The sequence below is a fragment of the Nomia melanderi genome, chromosome 1 (assembly GCF_051020985.1).
Source record: "Nomia melanderi isolate GNS246 chromosome 1, iyNomMela1, whole genome shotgun sequence".
Classification (NCBI taxonomy): Eukaryota; Metazoa; Arthropoda; class Insecta; order Hymenoptera; family Halictidae; genus Nomia; species Nomia melanderi.
Genome location: NC_134999.1, coordinates 14,872,993 through 14,898,142, shown reverse-complemented (window position 1 = coordinate 14,898,142; position 25,150 = coordinate 14,872,993). Strand labels below are relative to the sequence as shown.

Here is a 25,150-nt window from a genome sequence, read left to right as displayed (position 1 = left end):
ACGATGATCTGACTGAATGTCACCGTATTAGCATTATTCGTAACATAGAAATGTTTTCAAATAATCATCGTTTAATTGAGTGGACTATAGTAATTCAATTTGATTGAACACCACGATTTCATAGAGCAAAATACAGAAAATGGGAAGAATATAATATTAAATCATTTGATTGAATTGCACGGTGATCTGGCTGAATGTCACCGTATTAGCATTATTCGTAACATAGAAATGTTTTCAAATAATCATCGTTTAATTGAGTGGACTATAGTAATTCAATTTAATTGAACACCACGATTTCATAGAGCAAAATACAGAAAATGGGAAGAATATAATATTAAATCATTTGATTGAATTGCACGGTGATCTGGCTGAATGTCACCGTATTAGCATTATTCGTAACATAGAAATGTTTTCAAATAATCATCGTTTAATTGAGTGGACTATAGTAATTCAATTTAATTGAACACCACGATTTCATAGAGCAAAATACAGAAAATGGGAAGAATATAATATTAAATCATTTGATTGAATTGTATTATTATTGCAGGTTCATCCAGCTGAATGTCACCGCATTAGCTAGCAGTATTTATAACATAGAAATGTTTTCAAACAATCATGGTTTCATTGAGCGAACTATAGTAATTCGATTTGGGATCACCGGTGACTCCCATAAAATTCAACGTGTTAATAGAATTGACTTTTCAGCGAATCGAATTTGTTCCCTGTTTTCCATTTGGGTTCGACAAATTTCCAGCGACGCAATGACAAGGATTTTCTTTTATAAATCACCAGCAAATCATATGCGGCACACGTAAATCGTTTTTGACCGAACTTCTACCGGATGTGATGCCGTCTCCAATGGAAAGCGTCGTAACGTGCTGAGCACGCTAATTAATACATTAAAATCACCGTTCCTTCGATCCATCGTCGGTTTCGTCTTGACCCTTCTGCACGAGGAAGAAAAAAATGCTTCGAAACCGCGTGGACTGCTTCTGCCTGCTTTTTTCTTTATTTTCAGCATACCATAATCGACTTGAAATATTTTTGTTTTGACACCCGTAGTATGGAACCCTTCAGACATTCTGTAAAGTGGGTTGCCTGCACTCAGGAGCAAGTTTAATATAAAAATTAAAATGAAAGATTATTATAAATTTTAAGCTTTATTAATATCAACGAAGGATTATGATAATTGAAAAGAGGGAGACGTGCAACGTTTATTATTTTATGCGTTTTACTTTAAAATATAATTATGTAAAATGTGATCTTATAGATGGAATTCTTCTGTTGTAATATACATATTTATTAACCCCATGGATACGTGAGTGTCACTGAAATAGTAGAATATACAAATCGAAATTCCATTAATTGAATTTGAAAGATATTTATGTATATAAGCGACTAATTTAAATTGTAAATGATTTTAGTATATTTTCAATAAACTAGTCGCGAGTGACTACGGCGAAATTTATCAGAGAAACCACCCATTATATACGTCGAACTTTTCGTAAATGTGGACGAAGATAGGTGAATATTTATGATAATCGAATTCTATATTAAAATTCATAAAAGAATTGTGCATTCATGATGCATTTTTTACGGTTTCGTGTCGTCCCGTCAGAGGTCAGGAGCTGCGAAAAGAAAGCGCGTGAGTAAGAATGTCGTGGTATAGGTTATTTTACAGAAGGCGTGATAAGGGAAGCCGTCTGTTCGCGACCGTACCCGTAGCAATAATATGTGAGAATCACACGAAATACGTTAATCAATATCCGTAATATGTAGTCAATGTAACCGAAGCGAATATTAGACTGTCATCGGAGAAGTAATTACCTTGATGACTGACGAGTTCATCCTAGAGGTTATGTTATTAAACTGGCCGTCAAAACGTTTTCTTCTCAGACTGTCAGTTTCGTCGTACATGCTATGTGTTCTCAATGAAAATGAACAATTCAAATAACAAAGAACTTATAAACCTTCTCGATCTGCTATCCGATAGCGATACAGACGTATCGGATCTTGTACTTACACCTAAAAAGAAGAAAGTTAAAAGGTAAGTGTGAGTTTATTTCTGTGACAATGTTTCCTGTTTAATTTGTACGGTGATACATTGATTAATATTTGTTGAGAAGAGGGGACAACGTTAATAAAGATCTTATAATACTCGGAGAAAAATAAAAGTTGTATTATCTATACTTAATAAGTTACGAAGAATTTATATGTATCATTCAAAAGATCGATTTTACATTGAAGGAAACACAGAAGAGGAAATGCGGTGAAAATGAAGCAAGGCTACTCTTGTGGGTGTGGGAAATCCGATCTGAGGATAATATCCCTGTGGCTGGCAGCAATATTAGTTACATTTTGGCTGATAGTGTTGTCCTGGCTGGCATTTGTTTTTTATGGAGAAATTAAAAAGATGGACATCTCTATAAAATCAGGTAAATGGATTATTCATTCTGTATATGTAATATTAGGATTAATTAATATTTGCTCGGCTATATTTTCATTTATTTATTAACAAAAAGGATTTGAGATTGCTTTATGCCGTTTTTATTCTGGAACTAATAATGGGACGAATCTAAGCAACAAATTACAAAATGTTGAGAGGATACATTTATTTAATACGTTTACTTTTGTTCCTTTTTTATTTTACATTCTGTAGAGAAGTTATTACACTCTTATAGAAAGGTCAATACATGTTTATCTATATTTCATGTGATCAGACTAAAATAGATATGATATCCTTGAATCCCCGACACAGGAATATCTATTTCCGGTGTTACTAATGGCGCTACGAATATAGAACGCTGTTTCTTACAAAATAATTTAAATCTGTTGAATGTATATATTGAAACAATTTTAGGATATCATAACCTATAAATACTTTGTATAATTCTCGAACCGTTTAAATAATTAGACGAATTATTCATTGGACATTAACAATGGAACTCGGTTATCAACAGTGCGATAAATTCGTATAACCCGAAAGTAATATAACTACAAAGTATTTTAAATTTAAAATTCGATTGCATCGATATCTATTCGATAATATCGATCTCGATCACGGTCACTTTGAGCGATCATCGATACATATCGAACTAATACGACAATATCGAGTAACCACATTTTCGATAACTATCGATATCAAATCCCCGGGTAAAACAAATCATTTTCGCGAAACAACTCGCATTACCCATTATTTCCACCAAAACCTCGTAACCACGTGTAATTATTCGCAATAATTTATTGCCTAAAATATCTGTCCCATTAACCTGCTTAAAATTACTCTAATGGTTCTCATAATGATCCCAACAATTCCACTAATTTATCTCAATAACTCTCTCAAAATAATTCCCACAATCCACCCCATCAACCCCAACAATTATGTTCATTTACTCGCACGTTCATTCCCCAAATTATCATCAGTATGGTTTATACCCTTTTAAGCATCTCAAGTAATAGAAATTTGTTGCCTCAACACTAGGTTCACATTCGGTTTCTTCCATTCTCTCAAAAAATATCAATATCCATTCATTTAGATCACAGCAATTAGAAGTTTAACCCTTTGCGGACGAATGTCGCCATTTCGGCGAGATGAAACGTACATATTTGGACTAAGACTAAGTCGCAGCCAAATGATTTAATTACTCGGAAGAGATGTAGTTTCTGTTTTTGCTATTATTTAACATTGGATTTACCGACATTTACTGTACGGTTTGTTCTATTCTTCGTAGAAAAATAGTTATCCGTTAATTAGAGGTTTAAGAGTAGACGATTAGGATGCATATTTGCATAACTGCGTTAATAAAAATCGACCCAAACATTTACCAAATAATGCTTATAAAATACAATACGAATCAAATTCACTCGTTCCGTAAATCTAGTGTTAACCAATTAATATATAATTTAGCTTCATCCGTTGAAAAAGAATCTTCGTCCGCAAAGGGTTAAAAATACAAAATTACAAATTCAATGTTCGTCAAATCGTACCCTAAACCTCGAAAACCCGTTAACACGTTGAATTCCATAGGGGTCATCGGTGACCCCTAACCAAGTCGAATTACCATAGTTCATTCCATTAAACGTTGATTATTCGAAAACATATCTGTATTATAAATAATACTACCTAATACAGTGACATTCAGCTAGATGGACACGCAATAATAATGCAATTCAATCAAATGATTTAACATCACACCTTCCCCATTTTCTGTATTCTCTACGAAATCTCGACAACGTATTAACCCTTGGCACTCGAGATGATTTTGTAATTTATCAGCAACTGCGACTAATTTTTCTATCTCTAATGAAAATGAAAAATGCTATAACATCCCCTCTTTTTTCTCCTTCTCAGTAGAAAATTTGGATGCGCGGAGAATCGAATAATCTTAGGGTAGTTCCTTCGATTCGTTAAAATATTTGATATTACAACTACTGCAATATTGGACCCTACAGAGTTCAAAGGGTTAAGAATTGAAACAACGTAAACATCTCCGCACTCATCAACCGAATTCACTCGAAAACATCAACACCGCTCTCTCCCCGACTCACTATATCAAAATTCCCTACATCCGGCGGCGTTATCGCTGGAACCCCTAGCAGCAGATAGCCCGTGCGTCGGCGGCCGCGTACCAACCCTCGTTCAGTCGATATCTGGCGCACGCCGCGAGTGGTCGTAGTGAAAGCTCTCAGCCGATGTCCGCGCGCGCTCTCTCTCCGTGAGAGAATTTTTCGGGTGTACCTGCTCCGGTGACCCGACGACCCGGCGCCGCGGTCGGGTCCACCTTTCCCTGAGGGGAACTCCCGGAGGATTCTTCCTCTTCGCCCGAAGACACACACAAGGAAACGTCCTCGAGGTGTAACACGACGAATCGATCGTCGTGCAATTTACCATCCGCCTAGGTCAAGTTCCGCATGCACGAAGCCCGTCGTCGAGACGTCCGCTCGGTGGCCGACAGGTGTGCACGGTTCTTTTTTTTTTAAGCCATCGATTCCCGATCGGCCGGCCACCGCGGAACACATAGAAGTGTCTCTAACGGACTGACGTGTACGCCGCCTGCACGAACACGAGCAACTGCGTCTTGGAGCTTTCTCTCGGGTGGCCCCTTCAGTGATATCCTTGTTAGCTACCAGCGTGAGTCTCTCGCTGCTGGAAGGTCTCTGGCTCTAACGTGGGACGACGCGGAGTGGCTCGTTGCTATAGGACTTGGATAATTTGGATGTGAAAAGAGTTTTATTGGAGATGTCCTGTCGCGGTTCGCTGGTACACTCGTAGGGTAGCCTCGCGTATGTGAACACGATCAACTCTGTCTTAGAGCTTTCTCTCGAGTGGCCTCTTCAGTGATATCCTTGTTAGCTACCAGCGTGAGTCTTTCGCTGGAAGGTCGCTGGCTCTAACGTGGGACGATATGGATTAGTGGACGATACATAGTGGCTCGTTGCTATAGAACTTGGATAATTTTCATGTGGGAAGAGTTTCATTGGCGATGTCGCAGTTTGCTACATTCGTAGGGTAGCCTTGTGTATGTGAACACGATCAACTCTGCCTTAGAGCTTTCTCTCTAGTGGCCTCTTCAGTGACATCCTTGTTAACTACCAGCGTGAGTCTCTCACTGTTGAAAGGTCTCTAACGCGAGACGATGTGGATTAGTATTATCGCAATAAGACACGTGTAATTTAGACGTGAAAGGACAATCGTTGGAGATGTTCTCAGTTTGCTGGTGGATTCGTAGGGGTTCGTGAAGGTTTTCAGTACTATTGGGAATATTCTTACGGAGGGTTGTATCGGACTGGCATTGGCAGTGTGCCATAAAGCTCGTCGCTTATCAGGAAATCTTGATTTATTTCATACAATACTTTTTTCCCGGCGATTCGTCAGAGGCGAGGTTCTCGTTCCTACTTTTTTGTTTGGCTGCAACTGAACTAGCGTGAATGTGCATGTGGGTGAATACTTTAGGCATCCACGGTTGCTATAATAGAACTTCAAGGGTATCGCTGTGAAGCGTTTCAAGGTGTGTCTTAGAGTCTTGGACGGTTCTTATCAAATGTTCAAATTGAATACTCCGAAACCGTGCCGATCTCGAGTCTCAACCCTTAGCACTCGAGAATCGTTCACTAGAAATATTCAACATTTTCCAACGAGGCACAGACGACAATTAAAGCTAACTAATGACGAAACGTGCATAAATCAAGGAACAAAGCAACTTTATTTCAATATTCCGTATACTAACATATACAAAGTTTAATATAAACATCAAACTTTATAATCCCACTGTATCAAATTAAGCGACCGAGAGTCCCGCGGTTGAAGGGTTAATTACGTAAAATTACGTAAAGGTTAACATCAGATCCTCCAGAATTTCGTAGTCCGCTGTTTGTTTTACAATGTTCCGAGTAGCCCCGTCGTTTGACAAAAGTCCACGGAAGGCCTTGTTTCCCGTGGTCGCCGCGAAGGGGTGGAGATGCGGAAGGGTTGCTCGAGTAGGTCGCTCTTGATCCTTTTCCTGCAACATCTTCCGACGGGCCGGAAGCTTTTTTTCTCCTGTCCTCTAGCGACGCGACCTGTGGCGAACGGTTTGTTGCGGGGGATTCGTGGCTTCAACCCTTCGCGGTAATTTTATCTCGCGAGTAAAGGGTTGATCCGGTGTCCCTTCGATTATCGTGCTTCGCCCGGAAGGCACCGAGGATTCTCGTTAAGCGATCGAGTTCGAACTATTCGTATCGGCTGGTTAAATAAATTGGAAATTAAAGTTCAACAGGTTCAACCGTTGCCGGAATATTTATCGATCTTTTTGTTCGGTTGCGGTAAAAGTGCGTTTTACTCGGCCCCCGTTTCTTTTTTTCACTTGAAACAGTAACACGGTTCGTTCGTTATCGGCATCGCGGATGATTCGCAAAACATTTAATTCCATTCGGAGGGTTTAAAACGAACTGCGGCTGAAAAGCTTGTTCCTGGTTAATAATTCTATTTACACGGGAACTAGTTGAGGCTTATTAAAATTAATAATACGTTCCTCGTGTCTGCTTGACGAACCAGATTAAACGGGGGCTGGGGGGAGGCAGTTGTAGCAAAAAACAATGCGCGCGTAAAACATACCGGGTGAGCGTTCGTCGTGCAACTTTCTCGGATAAAAATTCAGGACGAATCGTTTTTATTTCGGCGTTTCCAAGTCGCTTTCCGTGGCTTCAACGTTCACGCGTTGCGACGGTTGCGTAAGAAACGGAAGTAATTTATCCGAAAAAAGGCAATTAATAGAGCAACTAACGAGTCGTTTAAAAAATACGGGCTCTTACAGAATTAACAGTGGTTCAGACTATATCTCAAGGATTCGATAATGTCGATTTTAATGATCACGTTCGCGTAGGCGGTATAAACAAAGAAAAACGATCGAACGCAGTTTGTATCCGGACGAGTATAAACAGTGTCCTTCGTACGAATAAAAAGTGGCGCGATTGAAAACAGCAATCTGTGTTGAACAAACGCAAAAACGGAATGTTATCCAGCTGCGTGGTCGGGTACAGAATGTTCAGCTCCTCGTCCACGGTTAATAGTTTAACAATTAGCGGACTGTTTCACGCAATGGAGGTATTAAATGTTTAACATGATTATTTCGCTGTCAGATACAATTATCACCGAGCACTGTATCTCCGAAGTATCATGTGTCCGCGTGATACACTAATAATCCCTTTACATCGTCGTCAAGCCTCTCCATTGAGTTTCCGTTGAAGTCGCGACTAATTGTAAACGAAAAGAAATGAGATTTACGTAGAAACGATACTTGGAAACGATAATTCGAAGATACTCTCGTGCTCCGAATTGGAAAAGCTCGAGAATCGTGACGAACGCGACACAAAAAGTTTCCCCCCGAGATAAAAGGAGCTCGATAAAGATAATTACCGGAGTAACGGGGGCTCAATTAAACTGCTACACGTTAATTGGAGAATTCCACTGTGTCTGACACACTCGGCTATATCTTTATGAATGAAAATTATTAACAACGCCTGCTGTTTAAGCGTCAGCCTCGCGTATCCGATCCGCTTTTCACAGGGCACTATTTATTTCGACGGTTACGATGTTTGAGCATTATTTAACATACATTAAAGCTGGCGTTCGCTAGTGATTACGCTTTAAGTTTAACTGACGGGTTTTCGAGGAATCGGTTATGTGCTTCACGTGCACGGCATTCGTCCTCTTCTCTTTTCCTCTCCGGCTTCCCTCGTGCGGGAACGGGCTCGAAGTAGAACGTAGTATTTGCGCAATTAACGAATCAATCGGTCGCCCGTGCGACACGATGTCGCGATGTGATAAAAAATTAATGAATGCATTAGACTGAGTTATAGACCGATTTAGATCGCAGCCGCGATACAGCGCGGCAAAATGTTCCAGGCACGTAAACGGGGAAGCTAAAATAAAGCGTCGTCCTTTCGCGGAACGTGCAATCGAAAATAGTCGCTCCAGTTTCGCCCGATGAAAGAAGTATTCCCGAAGATAGAATCTTTTCACGCGGAAAAATAGGATCTCCGACAATGCGGCCCTTCGCGATGAAAGAACGGAATCTTAAACAATAGACCTGTCCTCGATAAATGCCCTCGGAAATAGAACGGTCGCCGGCGTTCTTAAAAATAGTTCGTCGCCGATTCACAATTTCTCGCGTGCGCCGTTCATTCACCAAACTGACTGCGCGAAACGAAAATTAGAATTTAAACCCTCGCCGCACGAGATCGTTTGAAATTCATTAGATTCATCGAGATTCAATGAAATTAACCAAAATCTCGAGTTCCAGTTACGCGTTATACTTTCATTATCAGTTCTTACGCTTTAAAATAAACGTGGATAAATTATAACGCGATCGATACGTACATCATGGAATTCTCCTTCGTCCCCGGTTAATTACCAATGACGAACCGATCGTTATGTTACGAAAGAGATAGATTTAGTACTGAAAGTTCGCAAGTAAAAAAGCAACCGAGCGTTTCGGTACATTTTTAAACGTTCAATATGTTAGTCGCGTTGACTCGTGAACGATTCGCATCTCGGTCTGAAGAGCAAACTCGGATTACGTATCGAAATTTCGCGTAACACATGAAAATCGACTTCGTCATTACGAAGGTTGGAATTAACGACGGTCGACTCGGTAATCCAGCGATCGTTTCCGTTACGGATTATGTTACAGTAACGTAACCATCCGTCCGACGTAAAATGGAAAAGAGAACTCATGGATCGAGCGAGAACTATTGCGTCGAATATATTTCTTCCGTCGGATTCAACGGTGACGCTTAACGGCGCGCGGCAATTAATCGAGCCGCGAGTGCAATTAACGATGAATTATCGGCGTCGAATTGACAGCGGCGCGTTCTTGTCGTTCAATGAAATGTTTTATCGACTCTACGTGTCGTCGATGTGCACGCGAATTCCGTATTGTTCCTCGCGTTGATATCTTATCGGTCCCCGCGCCATATTGGCCCTGACGCCGGTGTAATCCCCCATTATCGGCGCTGTTTCCCGCTCGCAGACGGTTCTAAGTTCTTTTAAACTCCGCCGGATTCAACACCGGCGTCTTATCTGCGCCGCTGTTTTCGTTCGGCGATCGGTTCTAGGTCAAATTGTCTTTCTTTAGTGGGAACACGGGGAGCAGGCCCCGATAACGCGTTCAAATTTGCTTTGTAAACTCGCTCGTTTATCGCTATCGACGAGTAGCTAGAAACAGTCGGGGGATCAGGCTTCGCGAGTCGCGATTGTTCGCTCGTATCCTTTTAACCGGGGATCTGAATTCGTTTTCCACTTGAAAAAACAGCGAGTTTATGCATTCAGCTTTATCAGAAACATCCTTAGCACAGTTTCGTTGAGTCGTCGGCTGTTCATGTAAGTGGCAGACTCGGAACTATCGTTTCCAGTTATTCTAATACTGACGATCGAATAACGTTTCCTGCATAACAATCGGAGAACTAAAACTAAGGAAGATCGATCCGATTGATCGTCCGTTTTTAACACTAAAACTACCGAGCAATTTGACTTTTCGAAATTTCGAGAAACTCCAAAGGTGCGTCTATGGAGACTTTAATCGATTTACAATTCGGTCTGCGTATTGGTAAATCAATTTCTTGAATCATTTCTCGGAGTATTCGTTATCTTTTTAATAATCGCGAGACGACGAAACCAGGAAACTTCTCCTGCGATATCCTGTCAAGCTCGTGACGAAAATTTTGAACGGAATCCGATGAATATAAATGTCATTCGTTTATTTCCAATATAAATGAAACGTTGCTCGTATATTCAATGTATCAATCTTCGATATTGATATATTAAATGTTAGTATGTTTCAGTAAATGTTTCAATAAATGAAACATTACTCGTCTATTCAATATTCTTCGAATATATTGAATCTTAGTATGCTTCAATAAATGTTTCAATAATATTGGTACGTTTCAATAAATGAAAAGTTAATCGTCTATTAACCCTTTTCACCGGGAAGCTTTTCACTAGAAACATTCGACACTTTTCAATGAGACACAGACGACACTACTTGAAACGAACTAATGAGCAAACACACGTCAATTAAGAAAGAAAGTTGTTCCATATAAATATTTCAAATTGTATATTGTATATGGATGCATTATGAAAAACTTAATACTATATATAACACTTTCAACTTTGTTATATCAAACCAAACGGTGACTGAGAGTCACCTCTCGAGTGCAAAGGATTAAATCTTCAGCTTTAAGAAACAAACGTGGGCACAGAACAACTACTCAATCCTTTCCGAACTATTCAATTATTAACGATAAACTAGTTCCATCGAGCACAACAGAGAAAGAGGTCACAGAGCAAGTGGTCAAGTTGCCACAAGTGAAATCCTCTTTCCCAAAATCTCCTTCTCTCTCGATTAACCCTGTGCGGTCGAATGTCCTCGAGCGTTCATATCCAAAGTCGAAAGCTTCAAATAAATAATTTAACTATTCAAAAAATTCGAAACAGATACATTTGATACATTTGATGCACAGAGTTTCCAAAGGTCAGAAAAGTTTTCCGCAAATGGTTAACCCCTTGCACTCGGAAGTTTCTCACTAGAAGTATTTAACATTTCTTGGCGAGACGAAGACGATACTCCTTGAAACTAACACAAAGAACATCACAAGCACATCGAGGAACAAAGCTATTTTATTCCCATATTTCACGAATCAAGGCATTATACAAAGTTCAACATTAACCCTTTGCACTCGAGAGGTGACTCTCACTCGCCATTTGATTTAATACAGTAAAACTATAAAATTTGATATTTAACCCTGTAGGCTCTAATATTGTACCAGTTCTAATATTAAATATTTTAATAAATTTTAAGGAAACTACCCTAAAATTATTCGAATTTCCACACACCGAAATTTTGTACTAACAAGGAAAACAAAAGATCGAAGAAATGTTACAGCATTTCTAAGTTTCGCTAGGCATACTATAAAAATTAGTTGCAGTTGCTGATAGATTACAAAACGACCTGGAGTGCTAAGGGTTAACCCTTTGCACTCGAAAGTTTCTCACCTGAAATGTTCAATACTTTCCAACTAGATGTAGACGAGATTCTTTAAAATGAATTTATTAAGAAATCACACATGAATTAGGGAACTAAAGCTATTTTCTTTCAATCTTTCACATATTGATGCAGTATACAAAGGTTAATGGTAAATTCCAAAGTTTATAATTTTGCTGTATCAAATCATCTAGGTTTGCTGTATCAAATCGACTAGGAGTCGCCTCTTGAGTACAAAGGGTTAATATTATACTTTCTATAATGCATCAATTCGAGAAATATTGAAATAATGTAACTTTGTTCCTCAATGTATGATTCCTCTTCGAGTTAGTGTCACAAAATGTCGTCTTTGTCTCATCAGAAAACGTTCAAATATTTCCGGTGGAAAACTTCCGAGGGCAAAGGGTTAGATATCAGATGTTATAGTTTTACCAAAGTCAAATCAAATGGCGATAGTTTTACCAAAGTCAAATCAAATGGTGATAGTTTTACCAAAGTCAAATCAAATGGTACAAAAAGATATAAATCGTTCTGCCGGTCAAGTGACCGATCGTGGTAGGTAAGACAGGCTACAAACTTTTTTCAGAAAATAAACAACAAAAAAAGACGTGAATATTGAAAAATGTTTTATACATATATATTAGAAAAGTCAAGTTCTTCTGCCAATTGAAATAAAAATTCCTACCTCGAAATTTCTTCTGTGGATTCTTTATATAAAATCCATGCATTTATCCGGGCTAAATCTAGGATATTGAAAAATACCTGTAAAGACCATCTCCGACATTTAGATTTTACCGATTTTACCGAGGTCGATAGGCGAGCGAGAACTGTGAACACTTGGAAGTACCGTAAAGCAGTCCCTAAAAGGCACTTTTTGGCTAAAATCATGCCACAACTGCGTTACCTTTCGTTTGTAACGACTTTATAGTTTCGGAATTGAGTCTTTGAGAGAATACTATTACAAAAAGATATAAATCGTTCTGCCGGTCAAGTGACCGATCGTGGTAGGTAAGACAGGCTACAAACTTTTTTCAGAAAATAAACAACAAAAAAAGGCGTGAATATTGAAAAATGTTTTATACATATATATTAGGAAAAGTCGTGAAGTATAAAGGCGATTCGATTACGTCGTCTATAGGAAATTCTAATGGAAATTTGAAAAACAGTCATTTGACTGCTCGCGGTAGGAATAGTGTTAAACGGGGAGTTCCCGGATTCATCAGCGTTACTTGTCCGACAAGGGTGAGCATGCGTTATCACGGGCAACCGCTGCGCGAGACACAATTGTCGCTCGAAATCTGACAGAGCGGACACGCTCGCCGGACCCGGTCGACCCGAAAATCAACCGACAAGCCACGATTAAACGAAAGGGCCGTCGACGTAGCGCTTGCTCACGCGGCAGTCGGCCTGTTAATCCCGGCTGACGTTCGCCGCCATTGGCATCGAGTCCCCGGAACAATTGAACATTGTTTGCCGCAGGTACACCCGCGCATTTCGCCGGCCGCGACGGTCACGCGCGTTCATTTCATACCGCACGCGCGTCACCTCGACGACGACGCGCGCGTATCGGGGAATGGAAAAAAAAATAATCGCTCACGCTAGACCCGTGCTAGATCATTCCACGAGCGACGTTCTTTGTCCACGCTGACTTCCTGTGCGAAATAATACACTCATTTTTCACGAGAACCTTTCACGCAGATTATTTTCGATGCAGCATGGAATGCAAAGGAAATCTATAATTAGCCAACCGTGGTCGACGAGCCTGGCCGTCATTTAGAAACAATACTAATTTCCTTTGCAGATAATTACTTATCTTTCCAAATAAACACATGACTTTTCTATTTTGCTTCAGCTGTGTATCTCGTCATTGGTTGATTTTATCCCGCGATTTTAAAGCTCCATAGCATAAAACCCATCCGTACCTAAATTCTTCCACAATCGCTAAAAATACATAAGCAACTACTAAACTCGATACACAACCAGAACAATGAAAATCTCAATAAAAGCATTCCTAAGTTTTCTCAGGTTTCTTCTAATCAACCAGAGTCTGTCCTGCCAATTATCTCCCAACTGACCGAATAAAACTGCGAGTCTCAAGATTAACCCTTTGCAAAGATGCCTCTCAGTCGCCACTCGATTGGTGCATCAAAATTCTAAAATTCCGTATTTAACACTAGATTTACGGACGTTTGTTCTACACTTTATTTTATTTTTCCTAGAAAGTTACGTGCTCGTTCATATAAATCACGAAAGTTGTAGCTTTGGAACCAAAGTATTACAACGCGTACTCGTATGATTGCACGAATCGAAATAGAGTTAAACTATTACTAAATGATGTCGAAAGAATTCGGTATCCGTCAAATTAACGTGTTCCGTAAATCTACTGTTAACATTAAGTCTTGAATAATCTGTCGATATGTGAAATGGGGAAATAAAATACCATTGTACCCCTTATTCTGTGAATAGATTCCTCGTTAAGTTTGTTGAAAAGAATATCATCTATATTTCATAAAAATAGAATATTTTTAGTGACGAATTTTTGGAGTGCAAAGGGTTAACACATTGCGTACCAGTAACAAGAAATTTCGTTTTTATATAAAGACACTTAGCTGTGCAACTTCGCTAATTACCACAGCATTGAAAAAATATAAAGTTCAACTCGAATTGATTATCTATTTAAAATATATTACATAACAATATGATATCCGAGTTTTTCCAGCGATATAAGTTGACCTGAGTGAAAATTGTCGTCCGCACAATTCGGTTTTCTGAAAATTCGGTTTTCTGAGATCTCATTCGGTCAGCTAAGTGTTAACACGTTCACGAACGTGAATGCTATAGCATTCATCTTCATTGTGACGCCAAATGACTCGGATGCTATAACATTCAAATTCATCAACCACATTCTATTTTTACATTACTAACATTAACACTAAAACTACCGTACCAGTCAAAATCAGTTTCGATTCTTTTGTTCCACAATTATTGATATCTCAAAAGCATCGAATATTCGAAACGATCTTGAAAATAAATATACCGATATAAGTTGATCTCAGTAAAAATTGCCGTCACAATTCAGTTTTCTGAAAATTACCCGGTACGCGATGCGTACTCCAATAAGATCAACATCGAGAAAAAAACGAATGACACTGTTGACGGGACGATATCCGTCGCGGAATAAAAGGCAAAAAAGCTAATGATAGACGTACGCTGTCGCGGAACAGCGACGCGCCCTACCTGCGGCGTTGTCTCCGGTACCAGGTAATCGAGTGATAAGGAGACCAGTGCCAGTCGATTCGTCGCTACGCTCGTTTCGTTTCGCGCCGCGGTCCGACCCGGTGACGCCCGTTTCTTCCCAACTTCGGTGTCCGGTTGGCCCTGACAGTGAAATCCTCTTCTCTCGCCGGTTTCGCAATCGAATCGGACGGCGAAGGAACGTCGCGCAGAGGCCAGAGCCCGGTGTCAGTGTCACGCGAACGACCGGACTCGTCGGTGCCGCGACCGACTCCGGACAGAGCGGATTTTTCGCGCGGCGAACACTCTCCGCGTATCTTCCGGCGACACCCACGCCGGCGATATTCCTCTTGGCCAGACCGCCTCGGCATTGTCCGGAGGACTCCCTCTTCGACTGTTATCGGTTCGAGCGCCTTGGACGCGGCACCGCTGATACACTTAAATCGACTGCAATCGCCGTCAACCGCGTTATCAACGCGTGTTCCCGTTTTTCCCTGGCGTTTTCTTCAAGTGGCTCCGGGTGCGCGTTTGCTCGTCGCTCGCGTGGACTTCGCTTGGACGCTGGGGAATGTGTACCCTTCGCGATCGGGAGTTTTCGATTGTAAGTCGATAGTTTCTTGAGATTCGGATGTTTGAAGATGATAAGAGGATGAAGGGAAGTCGGAGGTGGATTCTTTTGTGAATACATCGATGCATTGTAGTGGGGTTAATATCGTAGACCTAATTTCACCGTATCACCTCTCGAGTGCGAGGGGTTGATGGAATTCGTTTTTCTAGGTTTAACGGTGAAACTACGGAACTATCATTTCAGAATCTTTATTTTACAAGTATTTCAATTAGGACGCTGTTGCGAGAGGTTGTAGAATAAATTTGTGTATTTCTAGAAATATGAGAATAAGAGACTTAAAATCTCGAGAAATATATTGTAATTTGTATAAAAACAGAAGTCGCGCCAGTTGCTCGGTAGTTTAATGTTCAGTGAGAGTAGGTGTAATTTGGAGTACGGTTTCGTTGACACCGATTCCTGGTTTTGTTGATATTGTGGAGTTAATATTGATTCTCGGCGTTGATGGATGGTCTAGATCAGATAAGGTGTTTGATTAATGAAAGAGTGTTGTGCTCCAATGCCCGAGGAGCGGAGGGGATAGATTAGTCGGGTTTAAAAATGGAAACGTGTTCTGTGTAGAGACGCGTCGTCCCTATTGCATCAGATATTTCTAGTCGACCGATCGTTGCTGGTGTGCTTCCGCGTTAAATACCTCGCGCATTCCCGGCCGCCTGCATGGTAGCCATTAGTTTCCTGTTCTAGGCGGAACATTAATTTCGTTTGATGGTCCGCGCACTTTACTTTGCATTAAGGTCCGCGAGCATTCTGGATCACGCGAAATTCGCTACTGCTCATTTCAATCTCTAGGTCACTGGGATTATTCTTGTCTATAGTCCGACGAAGGTAAACAGACGCAACTTCGGGCTAACATTTTACTCGCCGGTAACGTATCCCCTGATGTTATCGTTCCTGGAACGCCTGGAACGAGTATCTTCGCGTAATACCGAAGTTCAGTTAGTTAATTAGCCTTGGTCCATAAATATTGCTTCTACTCGCACCCCAGTTAGGTTCATCGTCGATTGTGCAAGTCCGTTTATCGAGAAACGATCGTCCACCCTTAGAACCCATAGACCTAGCTTAGCCTCGTTCACGGAGTCGTCTGAAATAGACGCTCGGCGATTCTACGAGGAAGATTTCGAGCAACTAACCAGCAAGAGACTTCCTTGTGTAAAACGATTGCCCAAGTTTTCCATGAAAATAGTGGTTAATTGTACATAATGTCTAAAATTCGAAGACAGAGCTCCAGAAGGAGCTAAGTTTCACTGTACTTTCAAAGATTATCCCCTCGCACTCGAAAGTTCTTCAGAATTCGAACCAGAACTGCTCATTTTATAAGATAGAGACACCTTGGAGAACTAACTTAACGAGGGATCATATATAAATTAACACGTTGACTGCCACAAATTTTTGAAGAACGATTACAATGAAAACCTTGATTTTAAATCAAAATATTTAGCAACAAGTAGCCAGATCATAGCGTACTACTACTGTAACACGAAATAATTAATAATTATTTCCAATATCGTTTGCCTTTGTTATTAAAGAATATTACTATTAAAGAAACAGCTATCTGAATGTTTCACGTACTGCTGCGCTAAGCGAAGCTTAAATGTCAATCTTCACAATCCCTCTGTATTAACACTAGAACTACCGAGCATTTAATACGATTAATATGCAATTCCTATAAAAATTGTAACGATAGATTACTTTCAGTTTCTTCAGACATTCATTATAGTACTCGAATGAAGCTATTTATTTTCAAAATCATTTCGAATATTCAATGCTTCGAAGGTATCAATAATTGCTAAACAAAATAATCGAAACCAGTCATTTTGACTGGTACGGTAGTTCTAGTGTTAAACCTCTGTGACTCATCAACTTACGACCTTAAAATTCTATATAGCCTGAATCTTTTAAAATTATTACATGCCCTCGAAGTACGGCATTTGTGTTTCTCCTACTTTTGCCGATTAAAATGTTTACTGCCCGCGAACGTGTTAAACCTAACTTCAACTGCAGCCGTCTCCCGAGTGCGAGGGGTTAAACGCGAAGTGACCGACATTTATTCCGCAGTGTTAACAAACAAACGTCACCGCGTCGATAGCACGTGCTAGAGGGGAGCTCGATAAAGGCGGGACCATGCGAGGAAGCCTTAAGAGTGCGTGGCCCCGCGGAAATCGTTAACGAGCGAGCAAACACCGGGTGACCGTTCGCGATACCACCTCGGCTTAATCGCTCGGCGTAAATGAGGAGAGGTGGCGGCCGTTTCCCGTCCGCGGAAAATGAACCAGCCGGGTGGTGTACAGGGTGGTCGAACAGTTGGCGACGGTGTACCGTGCTAGGGTGAGCCGACGGGACTCGCTTGGCTGATAGGGTAGTGGGACGAACGATCGGCGCCAGTGCTAGTGAAGATAGGCGGATCGGTGTTGCTTGAGATGGACTCGGTGGCGGTGACGGTGCCGCTTCGTCAGCCGACGAAAAAGATGAAGAAACGGAAGGAGCTCGACGCGCTCGCGCCACCGCACACCGTTTCCCGCCGGAGCTCCGGGAAACGTAGCTCGCAAGTATGTACTGTTGGAAGATCGCTCGGTGACTAGTATAACGCGACGGAAAAAGTCATTCGCTGAGTGTTCTGTTGCTTCGACTGGTTACGTCGTTCCCCGACGGGCAAACAGCGAATTAGCATCGTAAATGAGAGAACTGACCAGTCAGGCCCGCATTCCTAGCCATCAAGTGATCTATCAACGATGTAGACCGGCAGTGTAGCGTCTCGTTATCGTTCCAATCGTGACAAGATTGTTTGTAGAGGTTATTTGAATATTCTCATCGGAAGTTCGAAGATTTTACTATAATTAGATATCCGAAACTGGCCAGAAATGATCCGATAGTTCCTGATGAGAATGATGTTCAAATATCCATCCCCACTACGTCGCGAGTGGGCAGGGCTTACAGTGGGCGTGTCCGTGGCGTGCCTATCGTAACGCTCGCATCCCCTCTACAACTCCAGCGGCGCTACGTCAGCGAGACGACACTGTAGATGGTTCTGGGAAGGGAGTCAGTGGGATACGAACGTCTTCTCTTCCTATTTATGTATCCTCTTTCTCGCAAGTTTCTACACTTTTCCAGTGGCTTTCTCCACCGACTCCTCCCTAAAACCATTCACAGTGTGCTGATGCGAAGTGGATGGTTTCAGGGGTAAGTTAGCAGGATTTGTTCCTCTGCTCGCGTACCCTTACTCCTCAATTGACCGTCCATGTGTTTCGTCTGCCTTTCAACAGACTCCACCCCCTGGAACCATCTACGGTGTAACACAGCAAAGTAGACGGTTTTAAGAAAGAGTCTACAGGACAAAAGGGATACTCTTCTTCTCGTCCGCTTGTGCACCCTACTCTTCCGTCCAAGCACACACTCTTCTTCCTGCACCGGAGTACTCTTTTCCGACTATTGACCGTTTCACATTTTTCGCTTTTCTTCCGCCGACTTCACCCTAAAACCGTCTACTCTACTTGTGTCAGATGGTACTCCCGTTTCGAAGTGACCCGTGAAACGGACCGTGCCATTCGTTGTCCGGTCTTCGGTACGCGTTGCGACCTTTTTTTAACGCTTGGCTAGCCGATGTCGGGTCGTTTTGGAGACAGTTGAAATTTCAATGATAAACAGTTCGGATTATCCGTCGATCCTCTTAGAATCCAGATGACGCTTTCAAGTTCGAGAGCACGCGACGATAGAACGATAAAACCTGTTACTCACCGGCACAAGAAACACAGATAAAAAAAGGGGCTAAAAAATAACCCGACACCGGCTGAATGAAGGTTGACTGTTGTTTTTTGTGTGATCGCTTTTTCCTGGTACTATTTTTAACCGCGGTGACTTCTAATTGTAACGTATGAAGTGTAGAACACTTCGACCGTGAATTTCCTATAATTACATTCAGTGATCGACATCGAGCTTCTCGGGTCTTAATCGAGACCCCGCGAAATTCACCGACGAAACGCGCGCGCACGAGTACAGACGGGAAATGAAGCAATGCCGTTTCGACAGATTGATCGTCGTTAATTAGCGGCGAGATATTATCTCGCAGGTCCCCCGTTAATCCTCTTATCTCTTCCGATTGCCTCGGTCTATTTCGCTCGAGGAAGCATTTCATACGTTACAAGGTAACGTTCAGCGTTCGCGACGACGATACGGATTAATAGCTAAAGTTGTTGTTTTGCGCCTCGCACGAAGAGGCGGAACGGGGATGGCCGTCGTCACTTATTTTCCCTAAATTTCTAGGAGTTACTAACAGATAGCAGCGACGAACGATCGGAATACTGGAATGTATCGACTAGAAATGGCCGCAAATGCAGAGGCAGACGAAGTCGAGCTTGCCCCGGATTTTTTAAAGCTTGTAGTGCCTTTCTGGCTTGTGCCTCTGTATTAGCAACCGCTAGTTTAATTTGGCTGTTCATCGATGTTCGTCAGCAACTCACTGCACTACGGACCGAGCTGGACCAAGGTATTCACCACGAATCTGTCTGAGGTCTAGAATAGTGCTGTAAAAAGAGGATCGAAGCATTCGAAGTGTCCCTCGAATACAAACTCACCATTCGCGCTTCAAACTGTAGCGATCGTTCCTAACTGTTCGAATATTATCCTCGTCGATATCTATCCAGCCCAGGAATTCCATGCAAAGAGGATTACCAAAATCCAAATGAATATCTGAATAAATAAATTGAAGCCAAAGAAAACCTGATAGCTCTCGATGAGAGTTATATTCGAACAGTTAGAAACGTTTTCTACGGTTCGAAGTTCGAAATTCGAAGTTCATTTACAGCTCTAGTCTGGCAGGAACGACCGATCAGAAAAAAAAAGAAAGAACATAGACACTGACCGATACACCGTAACTTCGATTTAATCCCTAAATTGGAATTCACTTGCGCCTCGTTCGCAGAGGAGCAAAAGGAATCGAGGCTCGAACGGAAAATCGATCCCCAGTTATGAGTTCCAGAATAGAGGCGCGCGTGCACGTTGCGAACGATCGGGTATTCCTCTTTTTTAGCCGGTTATGATACTTTACGGCTCATAAATACTAATAAGATCGCTCCGACAGCGCCACGACAGGTAATCTGCTTATAACGCGTCGATTACCGCGTTTCTAACGCGCTTACCGGCGAAAGATCGTGAGCCCCGTGCGTCTGTTGACAAACATTGGATTACGTATGCCGAACACGCTCGGGATCCTAATTGATCGTTTGCTGCTCGCAGACGTTAGGCGTGCCGGTAACCGGTCCGCCATTTTCCCTAATGAGGCGACGCGTTAAATTCCATTAAAAATACCTGGTCCGCATTACGCTCGGGAAAAACGGTGACCGGGATCGTCGTCTTAATTCCTAAACCAGGATGAGTATAATTTTGAAAAGACGCGTCTTGATGTGTATAAATTAGTAACAATTAGCAACGAAACCGAAAAAAGCCGTTCGCTTGTGTACGGGGAGAATGTAAAAAGTTTGAAAACTCGGGCACGAGTTTCAGGACGTGTCTAGTCACGGCTGGCTGTTTCTACTGAATTTTTCTAATTGTATTATCAATCACGTGATTTAACCATTAAGTCGAATTAGTAAGATATTACTGGCGTTATTTATGGAAATTAATGAACACGGTGTTGATTTTAACGCGGCTTAAATTATGCCTGCTATCGTTGAAAGTAAAACAAAATTGACTAAATAGGATGTACATAGCTTTAAGGCGTGCATCTGATGGCGATACAAAGGAATCTTACTTAAATATACCATTTAGTCGATTGTTTCTTAACTTCAATAATAGCGGAATTAATTTTAGTGCTCGAGTTGAAATTAACACCTTGTATAGAAGACTAATTGGCGATGAACACGCCCCGTGCGTTCTGCCTTCTTCCTCCAACCGATTGCGACACGCTTATAACGCTAACGTGGCTTAAGATTACTGAAATCATCGCGGATAGTTAAATTTCCAGTCAGCATTCCCGGAATTGTCGATAGTGTTGAGTCACTGTTACACTTCGTCTCGTAAAAAACGAATTTTATTTGCAACAATGGTTTACGTGAGAAACGGGTACAATTGTCAAACGTAATTCAGTGTTCATCTGTTCCCGGCCACGATCACGAGATTGTAAAACTGATTTACCAATTACATTGATTCTCGTCTGTATTAATCATTCTACAAGGAAATCTTTTCGTGCATTTCAGTGAGAGCCGGCAGCGAAGGTGTTCCCGATGCTCTACAGAAATGCCATTCCCTGTCAAGAGACCTCCAGAACAACCAAACCATTATCTTCACTCATTTGTCTGATTTCAAGCTTCAAATCAATAATTTTACAACACAGGTAATGCTCCCGGGCGCCGCCTCTGGAACCGCAGTTTCAGATAATACGGTATCCTCTCCTTATAATCATGTTTCGTCCTCCCTTTATAATCCCCACGGCGAAGCTAACCATCGGCCAATTAAATAGTTGGAAGTTCTCTCTATAATTGCATCGTTAATCCCGCGCAGTGTGACTATTACAAGTGGAACACTGCGCACGGGGAACATTCGATCCGGTTTTACATAAATTCGCCTCCTTGATCCATCGGGTGATTCGATAAGCAGTGTAGTTCCTCGTTCTACCTTAAATAATCGATCGGGCAATCATTAGTCTTACAAATAATTCACTATGCTTCCAATCGGCGGACGGCATAGTTCTAGTAAAATATAACCCACTTACGTTCTCCTGCTGGAAAATATATAACGTTGGGAAACAGTAGTGGGTCCCTGAAAAGTCAAGGATGTAGTTAGATTATCGGTTCCGTCGACGCTTTAAGATACTAATTCTAGGAGCAACATTATTTATGGAATGGCTGATTATGTTGTCGATTAATGTGTTTAATGTTAAAACGCGATACCTTGGCTTTCAGTTAGCTGTTATCCAACGTGACCTACATCAGGTTGAGGAGTGGTTCAAAGCTGCTCCCGAATTGGCCAACGTGCCCACAGACTTAAAGGCACTGTCAAGTAGCGTGGTATCGTTTGGCAGCCAAATACAGGACCTGAGTGCCACGGTGAAGACTCTGAAAGAGTCCAATGCGAGGGTGCAAGATGCCCAAGCCACTATGCAGCAGAATATCACAAGTATCAAGGTCAGTAACTGAACCGATTTATGAAAGGCCTTCTGCTGAGGAAGTCATTGAACACTAGATCTTCTGTGTTAAATAATCACCGTTATTTCACCTTGCAGAATACAGTAACGGAATTATCAAACGTTACCCAGAGACCACAAATGGTGACCACAAATGAAACAAAGATAAAGACTGATGAGCTGAACGCGGCGATAGTGCGATTGTCGAATAATTTGAGCCACGTGAATGAAACATTGTCGAGAGCGGTGCAGTGGGTCGCTGAGGATCAGAAGAAGGATCATGTAAATATGAAATGATTCGGTTAAAGGTCAAGTTTCAGTTAGTGGATTATTAACCGTCCAATCTTTCCAGGAAACGTTAGTGTTGCTTCAGGAGACCTCACAGAATGTCAGTATGAAAGTAATATCTCTGCAGAGAGAGTGTGTGAAGACTTCTGTCTTGACGTCTGTTAAAAAACTGAGTGACCAGGTACGTGTTGAAGTACATAGTTCTTTTTTATATATTTTTCTATATTCTCTGAACGGTATTCTCTCCTTTAGGTGGCCGTGATTCAAGCAGTCAACACGGGTCTCAACGACAGGGTAACTCAGCTAGAACAATCGCACGTTACTATGAGAACATCTAGGAATGCGTTGCTAGCCGAAGACAGCCTGGACCAGAAACTGATCAAAGCGAGAAGCTTGAAAGAATCGGTCGCCGAAAACCCGACGGCCGAGCTCAATCGCGATGGGTCAGGTGAGTCGATTTCCAAGGTAAACGTCTAGTGGATCAGACGACACGACAAATATTTAACTTCCACGTTAAGAGGTAGACGTTGCTCGTGCGTAGAGGGGTAACACTGAATCATTGTGCGCTGTTCTGAAGTAAACGTGCTCCCTACGTACGGCTTCTATTTTCATTCTGGAAACTGTAAAGTTGAATTTAACGTGAATTATCGTTAACCTTCTGCATCTTGTTGATTTATTTCATTTTCCACTCAAAGTGGTGAATAAAATTAAGCAATCGGTTAACTTTTATACGCTCAGGCGTGAAAGTTTAACGTCATTGTAACTTGAAAGTTACAAAATATATTCGTTTGATGAAATTATTTAAACTATCGAATACATTGTTAATTTTCTACCGCATAGATTTTGTTATAATCGTGAACGAAAATTCGGCCCATAGAGGGTTAAAGAAGTGCTTTAAGAAGTAATTCTTGAAATATTTTGCAGTTTCTGGTGAGACACCGGCAAAGAAATCATCAAGCAAACCAGAACGCTCAATAAAAACCCCGTAATGCGTGCTGATCATGTGTGAACGAAGTTTCGCTTTGTATGGTTAAAGTGGTTCCGTTCCCTGGAGCACGAAGGAGTGTGTATTTGTAAATACGAATAAATTAAGTATGTTGAAAATTCCATGTACATAGAAAGGTAAATATTTATACCCTTGGATCATGTTATTCTCTGTGCAACCCGAACGATCGGTCCACTTGGTCGTCCGAAGCGAGTGTTCGTGATGGAGCATGACCTAGGGAACGCTGTTTATAACGAACAAGAACCTGGCACGTCGATCGGACGTTGTCGAGATCGAATACTGTGTATTTGAAAACCGTGTATATCTCGTGTAACGAATGCGAGTCTGTAGAATGCAACTACCCGGGTGTTTCAGATATACCATCGAAAAGTACAAAGAGCGTTTACACTTGTCCCTTTAAGAAGACAAAATTTCGCGTCGTTGCGAAGCCCGCGCGCGGTGTAATCGCGAGACATTTTTTCTACTCTTCTACCGTTTGTAGCGCAGTCGTAGGCCATAAATTTGCCAAACGTACCCGGTAACATTAGAGGAGAGAAACCGGATCTTAGCAAAAACATTGAATTGTTAGAATCTGTTTTCATTTTCGATTAGTTTGATTTTCACAGGACAACGTGGAAAATCTCAAATGATGTATTCTGTACCATTCTGTAATTTCTGTTCTCTTTCTTTTGTAACTGAAACACAACGACGATATACATCCTGATTTTCATTGTCTCTTGTACAACATGATCCATCTTAATGTACAAATCGATGTACCTTGAAAACTGCATAGAATTGGAAGCATTGAATTTGAAATTTTCGACTTTCATGTTTGATTGATTTTAGTGTATGGCAGCTGTTTGCCATATACCTTATAGTCTCTTCGGATCAATGTATTTTTCGAGGTACACCCATTTATGGAACGATGGTGGGTGCTGCATTATTGAATTCATGTCTACTATATTCCGTAAACAGGCCCTTAATTAGCGCCATTATAATTTAGATGCGCCCTAATATTGGTTGCATTATATAAGTGAAGAATGCACGTTGATTTCTCTGTCTTCTGCTTGAATATGTTATATAATGGTTACGCGTGTACTCGTCCAGTGAATTGTAGCTATTTGCGAATATATTTAAACAAACGTAAATACGTCCATTCTAGCGAGAAATAAAAGATTGTATTTACAGGGAGAAACAAGAACGATTACGGTTATTAAATGAAGGGCTGCGAGGGGAATATCACACGAAATTATATGAATTTATAAATGGGGATTGTCGGGGAGTGCGAAATAAAAGAAACGACACTGTCGATGTGTGAATAAAGAATTGATTGTTCAAATTTAATTATCCAGCTTTCTTTCTATCACCTGCTGACGACTTCTCTC

At 41.3% G+C, this 25,150-nt stretch overlaps 1 protein-coding gene across 7 annotated transcripts; it reads left to right on the top strand.

Moving 5' to 3' along the window:
- Positions 1-1,614: 1,614 nt before the first annotated feature.
- On the top strand, positions 1,615-25,109 carry LOC116434589 (uncharacterized). 7 transcript variants are annotated; one of them, XM_031993132.2, is made up of 9 exons: positions 4,640-4,955; positions 17,434-17,924; positions 19,636-19,858; positions 21,567-21,703; positions 22,272-22,493; positions 22,592-22,774; positions 22,845-22,961; positions 23,033-23,228; positions 23,705-25,109. In XM_031993132.2, exons 2-9 carry the CDS (start codon positions 17,796-17,798, stop codon positions 23,767-23,769), a joined length of 1,272 nt encoding a protein of 423 aa, XP_031848992.1. In that variant the 5' UTR covers positions 4,640-4,955; positions 17,434-17,795; the 3' UTR covers positions 23,770-25,109. The 7 variants fall into 7 exon arrangements, with proteins under 7 accessions (XP_031848995.1, XP_031848992.1, XP_031848991.1 ...); XM_031993131.2 differs by lacking the exon at positions 4,640-4,955 and adding an exon at positions 9,584-9,859; XM_031993130.2 differs by lacking the exon at positions 4,640-4,955 and adding an exon at positions 15,206-15,354.
- The last annotated feature ends 41 nt before the right edge of the window (positions 25,110-25,150 follow it).

Coding starts and splice junctions, on each gene's coding strand:
- LOC116434589 (XM_031993132.2), top strand. CDS start 17,796: ATGGACTCGGTGGCGGTGACGGTGCCGCTTCGTCAGCCGACGAAAAAG. Junction 19,859..21,566: donor ACGGACCGAGCTGGACCAAG/GTATTCACCACG, acceptor CGTGCATTTCAG/TGAGAGCCGGCAGCGAAGGT. Junction 22,962..23,032: donor TTAAAAAACTGAGTGACCAG/GTACGTGTTGAA, acceptor TCTCTCCTTTAG/GTGGCCGTGATTCAAGCAGT.